Source organism: Mandrillus leucophaeus, unplaced genomic scaffold, assembly GCF_000951045.1.
Source record: "Mandrillus leucophaeus isolate KB7577 unplaced genomic scaffold, Mleu.le_1.0 Scaffold58, whole genome shotgun sequence".
Classification (NCBI taxonomy): Eukaryota; Metazoa; Chordata; class Mammalia; order Primates; family Cercopithecidae; genus Mandrillus; species Mandrillus leucophaeus.
Window position 1 is genome coordinate 3,662,100 of NW_012106252.1, and position 8,823 is coordinate 3,670,922.

Below are 8,823 nucleotides of genomic sequence, written 5' to 3' on the forward strand. Positions count from 1 at the left end.
GTGGGTGTGAGAGTGTGTGTGTGTCTCTGAATCAAACCTGTAGCCCCAGTGGGGCGAAGAAGGGGAGGGAGAAGCAGGCCTCTGCCTTGCCGGCTCGCTCCAGTGTGACCTCCCGCACCGTCTCCACCACCTCCATCACCACATACAGGTTCTCCCCTTGATCTTGCATCTCCTTCAGGAATGGGTGATCCGCTGCCAGCTTCCTGTGACAGGAGAAACATAAGGAAACCATTCAGAGCTCCTTCCTGCCTGTGCCACACCCTCCTCGTTCCTTCTGTCATTCCCAGGGGCTAGACATTGTGGGTGGCAGGGAAGGAGCAAGGACTCTGGACTAGGGCTGAGGTTGAAACCCAGATCTCTTGCTTACTGGCAGGGCAGCTTCTCTGAGTCTTAGTTGCCTCATCTATGAAATGAATGTAACGATGCTGACCTCCTGGGTTGCTCAGAGATAAACTCGGTAATTATCTGGGCCAGCACCTGGCTGGTAACAGGGCCTCTCAGGTGCTTCTTACTCCCTTTTCCTCCAGTTCAGGGGTAGATGCGCTCCCCTTTCCTCCCCACTCATCTCTCTGGGATCCTTTCTCTTCACGTCTTATGCTCTCTCGCTGTTGACACCAGTTCCTCCTCTCCACTTGCTCCTTCTGTCTGCTTCCATATATAAATGTGTCCCTAATCCTAAAAAATTTGTTTGCTTTGATCATGCTACTCCCTCAAATTACTACCCTATTTTTTTCCTTCATTTCATTGGCAAATATATCAAAAGATATGCTCACCTCCAGTGTCCACTTCCTGCCCACTCCTAAATTCTTTTTTTTTTGAAACGGAGTCTTACTCACTCTGTCACCCGAGCTGGAGTGCAGTGGCGTGATCTTGGCTCACTGCAACCTCTGCCTCCTGGGTTCAAGCGATTCTCCTGCCTCAGCCTCCCAAATAGCTGAGAATACAGATGTAAGCCCCTGTGCCTGGTCTGTCTAAATTCTTTATAATTTGCCTTTTATTTCCACTACTCAGCTGAAATTACAATGATCTCTTACCTCTCAGTCCCAACGACCTCGCCTAACTCTGTGCAATACTCGATCCTGCTGTCGAAACCCTCTCTGCAACGCTGGCTTCTCTTGGCTTCCAGTCACACTGTACCACCCTGGCTCAACTCCCATGCTTCTAGTTTCTAAATCTTATCCATTCTGTCTGCACCTCATTTTCCAGTTTCTTTGGTTCTCTAACATTTTATGTTCTGTAAGATTCTGTTCTCAGTCCTGTTTTCTCAACTCCCTCCAAAAGCTCCCCCCACCCAACTCACTCCTACAGTTTTTTCTGTTTTCTTTTTCTTTTTTTTTTTTTAAGGTCTTACTCTGTTGCCCAGGCTGAAGTGCAGTGGCTCGATCATAACTCACTGCAGCCTTGAGCTCTTGGGCTTAAGCGATCCTCTTGCCTCAACCTCCTGAGTAACTGCGACTCTAGGCGCACCACTGTGCCCTGCTAATATTTGCATTTTTTGTAGAGAAGGGGGTTTCACTATCTTGCCCAGGCTGGTTTGAACTCCTGGGCTCAAGCAATCCTGCCTTGGCTTCCCAAAGTGCTGGGCTTACAGGAGTGAGACTCCTCCCCTGGCTCCTACAGTTGTAATCTTCATATTGCTGATTACCTTGTGTATATCTTCACTTTGACCTCTCTCCTGAACTCCAGGCCCTTATTTCCAACCACCTGTTAAACATTCTCAGCTGATGTCTCAGCAGAACCAGAAACTCAAAACATACAAAAGGAACTCACAATCTCCAAATCTACCTCTAACCTCTGTCTTCCTGTTTGTCACCTATAATGGTACCTTTAATGTCCTATAATGTCACAACCTGGGTAAAATCTCACAGTCACCTTTGACAAAACCGTTTCCCTCATCCTGCAATCAGTTACCAAGCCCAGGCCATTCTATTACCCTTGGCAATGGGCCGTGCATCCATTCCTCCCTCTTCACTCCTATTGCCCTGAGCTCGGGTCCTCAGTTTACATCGCTCATGGGATAGAAGAACAGTGTCTTGGCCGGGCGCAGTGGCTCATGCCTGTAATCCCAGCACTTTGGGAGGCCAAGGTGGGCAGATCACCTGAGGTCATGAGTTCGAGAGCAGCCTGGCCAACATGGTGAAACCCCATCTCTTCCAAAAATATGAAAATTAGCTGGGTGTGGTGGTGTGCACCTGCAATCCCAGCTACACGGGAGGCTGAGGCAGGATGATTGCTTGAACCTGGGAGGCGGGGGTTGCAGTGACTGGGTATCGGGTCACTGCACTCCAGCCTGTGCGACAGAGACTCCGTCTCAAAAAAAAAAAGGATGGGCGCGCGGTGGCTCACACCTGTAATCCCAGCACTTTGGGAGGCCAAGGCAGGCAGATCACGTGAGGTCAGGAGTTTGAGACCAGCCTGACTAACATGGTGAAACCCCGTATCTACTAAAAATACAAAAATTAGCCAGGTGCAGTGGCTCACACCTGTAATCCCAGCACTTTGGGAGGCCGAGGCAGGCGGATCACAAGGTCAGGAGTTCGAGATCAGCCTGGCCAATATGGTGAAACCCCATCTCTACTAAAAATATAAAAAATTAGCCGGGCATGGTGGCAGGCACCTGTAGTCCCAGCTACTTGGGAGGCTGAGGCAGGATAATCGCTTGAACCCGGGAGGTGGAGGTTGCAGTGAGCTGAGATCGCGCCACTGCACTCCAGCCTGGGCGACAGAGCGAAACTCGGTCTCAAAAATAAAAAATAAAAACAATAAAAACATAAAAACATTAGCTGGGTGTAGTGGCGGGTACCTGTAGTCCCAGCTACTCATGAGGCTGAGGCAGGAGAATCGCTTGAACCCAGGAGGCGGAGGTTGCAGTGAGCCAAGATCGCACCACCGCAGTCAAGCTCGGGCAAAAAGAGCGAAAAACCGTTTCAAACAAAAACAAGAAGAAAACTGTCTTGCCTTGTCTGACTGCTTCAAATCCCTGTTCTCTTTCCCCTATCTGACACACTTCCTCCGTTCGGCTGGATTAGTCATGGGACACATCAGAGCATTTTCAGGATCTTCCTGGTGCCTACAATTCAGTCTCCTGGAGCTTGTCACTTGCCTCTCCGGGGTTTGGGTTCACCTGCATTTCCTGCTCGTTCTGCTCACACCTCTTCTGCCCCTGCCATGCTGGCTGTTCCTGGCCCCTGGTGGCTTTGAGATTGCTTACCTGTGTGCCTTCATAATACCCTTCTCCCAGCCCTGCAGGCCCAATTTCTACTCATCTTTCAAGGCCCAGAACAGAGGCTGCCATGGCTGTGAGATCTTCCCTTATTTTCCCAGCCAGAAGTCCCTTTGACCTGCCACAAGACTCAGTCGAACCATCCCTACAGCACTTAGCAGTTCTTGGCTTTGATGATAATTACTGTTGCACAGGTTTTTAAAATTTTCACCTTCCTAGACTGCAAGGTTCTTGGACAAAGATGTTTTAGGCTCACCCCAGCCCATAGCAGAGTGCTTTACTATATACATGCTTGCTGGATGACTACCCTGGCCCTTCCTTCTGGCCTTCCCAGTCCTTACCTCCTTCTTTCAACCACTACTTAACTACTTAAAAGTCAGTTCCCGTGTCAAGCCAAACATCCATGGAGCCCAGCATCCATGTGGCGCCTGCCACACCCTTTGTGCTGTGGGGCAGCATTCCCGAGGGCATGCGGAGTGTGTATTGGGGTCAGGCGGGAGGCTTCATTTACGGGAGCAGAACACAGTGCTCAGGCCTCAGCTGTGGGCAGTTAAGACCCATCCCTCCTTTTTCTAGTGTATTGCATAGTCTCAGAGTTAGAAGGAGCCTTAGAGATGATCATCCAATCCTGTCATTTTGCAGAAAAGAAAACTGAAATCCCAAGAGAAGCGACTTTTCCAAGATCACACAGCAAGCTGGTGTGGACATCGTCCTCCCTGTGCATGTGTGACAGTGGGGAGTTGGTCCTGGAGACGGTGGCAGCACTGGGAGGTGTGACTAGGAAATGGCCTGGATGCAGCCATAGGCCAGAAGGGTTACCTTCAAGAGCTCCCCTGTGGTGACCACATTGGCAAAGGTCAGTGCAAGGGTCCTATCTTTCAACTTGTGTTTTTAACTTGAGGCCCTAAGCACCGTTTCCATGCACTGCCCCACCCACATCCCGGGCAACCCTCGGTCCTGCCCGCTCTCACCTCTCCTGCAAGGTCTCCAGGGCCTTGGGAGCCACACTGAGTGTCTGGACCTCCAGAGTGCTGTTCTGCGAGAGCCCTGCTGTTCCCTTCACCTTCACCGTCTTTGGTACATCCACATCTCCCTCCACTCGGGTATCCAGCATGTTCTTAAAGCCAAAATTCCCAGAATCTGTTGGATCTGCAGGAGGGAAAAGATGAAAGGGGCTGGGCTGGCTGGGCGTAGTAACTCACGCCTGTAATCCCAGCATTTTGGGAGGCCAAGGTGGAAGGATTGTTTGAGCCCAGAAGTTTGAAACCAGCCTGGGGAACAAAACAAGACCCCGTCTCTACAAGACAAGTGAGTAAATAAAGAAAAGAGGCTGAGCTGAGAGGTATCACCCAACCCCCAGCCTCCTCAGCTGCTGACGATGACTTTGGGCTAGATGATATCTAATCACCTCTGGCCAGAGGGAGCTCTGAGGTTCTCCTTGCAGGCCAGGTGCCCAGCCCCCATCCCTCAGTATCCCTCAGTTCCCAGCCCTGCTCAAGGCTGACCTGAAGGTGAGCTGCCCGGCTCAAGCACATCCAGCAGTGTGTAGTCGGTGCGGACGTACCGGGCCCCCCAGAAGAGCGTGCTCTTCCTCTTCCTCAGCACCAGGCAGAAGGGATGGAAGCGCTTGAAGTCGATGAGGCTGTCAAGAGGTGTCAGGTCCCCTCGAGGGTTTAGCTGTCTGACCAGGGCCCGGGTGACATTTTCAAACATGGTCATGGTCTCTGTGGAGATGGGGAGACAGGAAAGTGTCAAGGTGGTTGCCGAGGAGCCCGGGATATGGGCTGGGCCCCTGCAGAGAGGGTTCGCCCGACTCTGGGGCAGGGAGAGCTCTTAGAGATGCCTGGATTGTCTCATGTCACAGCTGGAAAGAACCAACGGAGTCTGCATTTTATGATGAGGAACCTAGTTAAAGAGTTGCCCCAAAGTCCCATAGATGGTCAGCAAAGCCTCACCTCCCTTTTCCTTGTCAAGTTCCTTTTTCTCTCTCCACACTCATTTTCTTCACTGCCACTGAGCCCAACTGGACTGACTGACTTTCTTTCTTTCTTTCTTTCTTTCTTTCTTTCTTTCTTTCTTTCTTTCTTTCTTTCTTTCTTTCTTTCTTTCTCTCTCTCTCTTTCTCTCTCTCTCTCTCTCTCTTTCTTTCTTCTTTTCTTCCTTCCTTCCTCTTTCCTTCCTCCCTCCCTTCCTCCCTCCCTTCCTTCCTCTCTTTCCTTCCGTTCTTCCTTCCTTCCTCTTTTTCCTTCCTTCCTCTTCTTCTCCTTCCTTCCTTCCTCTCCTTCCTCTCCTTCCTTCCTTCCTCTCTTTCCTCTTTCCTTCCTTCCTTCCTCTCTTTCCTCTCCTTCCTTCCTTCCTCCCTCTCCTTCCTTCCTTCCTCCCTCTCCTTCCTCTCCTTCCTTCCTTCCTTCCTTCCTTCCTTCCTTCCCTTCCTTCCTTCCCTTACTTCCTTCCCTCCACCTCGCCTCGCCTTGCCTCGCTTCGCTTTCTTCTCTTTTCTTGCGAGACAGGGTCTTACTCTGTTGCCCAGGCTGGAGTGCAGTGGCATGATTACAGCTCACTGCAGCCTTGACCACCAAGGCTTGATTGAACCTCCCACTTCAGCCTCCTGAGTAGCTGGGACTGCAGTCATGCACTTGGCTAATTTTTAAATCTTTTTGTAGAGACAGAGTCTCACTTTGTTTCCCAGGCTGGTCTCAAACTCCTGGCTCAAGTAATCCTCCCACCCCAGACTCCCGAAGTGCTGGGATTACAGGTGTGAGCCACTGCGCATGGTCTAGAGCATTTATTTAGCAATGGAAGTAAAGCTTTCTCTCACACCAGAGACTAGCAATAGCCAGGGTCTGAGGACACCAGGGGAGGGAAGGAGATGCTGCTGGCACCAAGGGCTGGGGTGGTCAAGCTGTTCACCTGCCCCAGTCACCCTTTCCGTGTCTGGGGTACACTTCCCTGCACCCTATTCTTCCCTTGTGCGTGCCTCCCAGCTCACAGGTGTCAGTAGACTCACTCCCCTCTCACAGCCCCTGGGGGATGCCTGGATCCAGACTTTTGTTTTTTCTTTTTGAGATGGAGTCTTACTCTGTTGCTCAGGGTGGAGTGCAGTGGTGCCATCTCAGCTCCCTGCAATCTCTACCTCTCGGATTCAAGCGATTCTCCTGCCTCAGCCTCATGAGTAGCTGGGACTACAGGTGTGTGCCACCACACCTGGCAAATTTTTGTATTTTTAATGGAGACAGGGTTTCACCATGTTGGCCAGGCTGGTCTCGAACTCCTGACCTCAGGTGATCCGCCCTCCTTGACCTCCCGAAGTGCTGGGATTACAGGTGTGAGCCTCTGTGCCCAGCCAGGATCCAGGCATCTTGATGCGCCTCACCTTTGCCCCCTCTGCTTACAATACCCCTTTGAGATCTGAAGACTCCCTAGTCCTCTTCTAACACTCAATTCAGGTCACCTCCTGGGACCTTGTCCCTCAGTCCTCCAGGCAGCTGGTGACTGTATCTGTGTTTCCAAAGCGCTCTTCTGATGCACCTTCCTGTTATGATCTGCTCACCTGACCGTCTCAGCTCCTCGTCTGTGACTTCCCAGAGGGCAGGAAATGGGTCTTAGTCACCTCTGCAGCAGCAAGTACCACACCTGGCACAGAGTTGGAGCTTGGCAAATGTGTGTGGAAAGAACCAATGAATGTGGCCCCAAGAGATGTGCGCTAGGGTGAGAGGGCCCTGGATAATGTGGGGCCCATGGGAACCTGAGAGGCAACATCTTTTTTTTTTTTTTTTTTTGACATGGAGCTTCATTCTTGTTGCCCAGGCTGGAGTGCAATGGCACGATCTCGGCTCACTGCCACCTCCACCTCCTGGGTTCAAGTGATTCTCCTGCCTCAGCCTCCCAAGTAGCTGGGATTACAGACACCTGCCACCGTGCCCAGCTGATTTTTGTATTTTTAGTAGAGACGGTGTTTTCCCATTTTGGCCAGGCTGGTCTTAAACTCCTGACCTCAGGTGATCCGCCCACCTCACCCTCCCAAAGTGCTGGGACTACAGACATGAGCCACCATGCCTGACCTGAGGGTCAACATCTTAAGTCTCTGTCTTTGAAGTTTGAGTCCAGGTGCTCTGGCTGGGTGGCCAATCGGCACACCCCAGTTATCCCCGTGGGTGGAAGAGGCCACAGCAGCTAGTGTGGAAGCACCCCACATCCACCACGGGCACTTCACAGCGGCAGGGGGCAGGAAGCACGGCACAGATGTGTAGGGCTGTTCTACCAGACAACCTCCTGGTGCCACCTGGGTGCACCTGGGAAGGGCTTGGGCAACGGCAGCCTCCTCTTCACTGGAGAGATGCCCACAGGCCTGCCTCTCCCTTCCCTCCCCTAGGCCTATTGGGATACTTATCCCACTGGACTCTAGGGGAGTTCCATGCCCTTCTTGGTCTACCCATCTCCCTGTGTCCCCAGAGCACCCCTGCCTTCCCTGCTGTCATCAAGTTCTTACCTGGGAGCGGGGCTCAGTCCTGTCCAGCAGCTGGGTCCGGAGTGAGGGCCTGAGGCTCGCTGGGTCTGTAGGTTGAGAGGATGACCGTCCCTTGCCAGGACAGCCTGCTTTATGCAGGGACAGAGGCTTCCAGGGACCCCGCCTGCCCTAGTGACCCCACCCCCCTCCCGCTCCACTTCCGGGAGAACAGCATCAACCTGTTCCACGTGTGCCCTGGCCTCCTGAGGGCTGAGGGGGTGGATAGGGAGCTGCCAGGCAGGTGCCAGCGTGGGTGGGGGTAGCCAAGGCTGATAGAGAGGTGGCAGCTGGAGGATGGCTTATGGACTGAGAGGAGAGGAAGGCAGGTGCCTTTGGAAGGAGTGCAGAGGGAGGCAGTGGGAGTGTGTGTGTGTGTGTATGTGTGTGAGTGACCAGGGATGGCATCTCTGTTCTGTCATCATCACCGTCATTGGGGAGCATCTCGGAATCATGGAGGGGTCTGCGGGTGTCCTGGGATAGGGAGTCCTGTATGTCCACACATTCCAGCAGAGAGCAGAGCATCTGCAGCACTGCCCTCCATCCTGGGCTTGTCAGCCTGTGTGCATCGCTGCCTAACTCCATTTGTTTTAGCCACATAGACATATCTCTGATACCGCTAGAAGCAGATGTCTGAGTAGGCAGAGATGGAGTTAGACCAAATGGGTTTCTGTTATTTGGTGTTCAGCGTTTCTGCTCCTCACGGAATATTGTAGACACACATAAGCATATCGGTAGGCAGGGGCACAGCTATATTCGTAGAAAAGCCCAGGAGGCTTGTCATGGTCTTTCAGATGTCACACCGAGGTCACTCAGGTCCTCCTCTTAGCTTAAATCTCTGCCTAGAAGGAATTTTAAAGGAATTCCAAATTTTGCCCACGTGGTCACATTGCTAGAGGACAGAATAAGGGACTTACAAGCAAGGTCCGTATAGTGTTGGGCTATGTGACCATGCATGCATGTGTGCAGGTATCACCTGACACAGCTGAGCCTGCCTGCTCCCACCCTGAGGCTCTTCTCAGTACCACTCATCGAAAAAGAAACACAACCGTGAACGCTGTGAAGAGTAAATCCCATGTGTTTTTTTTTTTTTTTT

General features: G+C 52.0%; 1 protein-coding gene across 1 annotated transcript in view; it reads right to left on the reverse strand.

Annotated features, from left to right (window-relative positions):
• GSDMA (gasdermin A) overlaps nt 1–7,825 on the reverse strand; it is a 17,003-nt gene extending 9,178 nt beyond the window's left edge. The window contains exons 1-4 of the mRNA XM_011998976.1: nt 7,713–7,825; nt 4,729–4,947; nt 4,195–4,372; nt 38–203 (exon numbers count right to left, since the gene is read on the reverse strand). Of these exons, the coding sequence (XP_011854366.1) occupies nt 38–203; nt 4,195–4,372; nt 4,729–4,942 (558 nt within the window). The 5' untranslated portion in view covers nt 4,943–4,947; nt 7,713–7,825. The remainder of the gene's footprint in view (nt 1–37; nt 204–4,194; nt 4,373–4,728; nt 4,948–7,712) is intronic.
• Between the last annotated feature and the right edge of the window lie 998 nt (nt 7,826–8,823).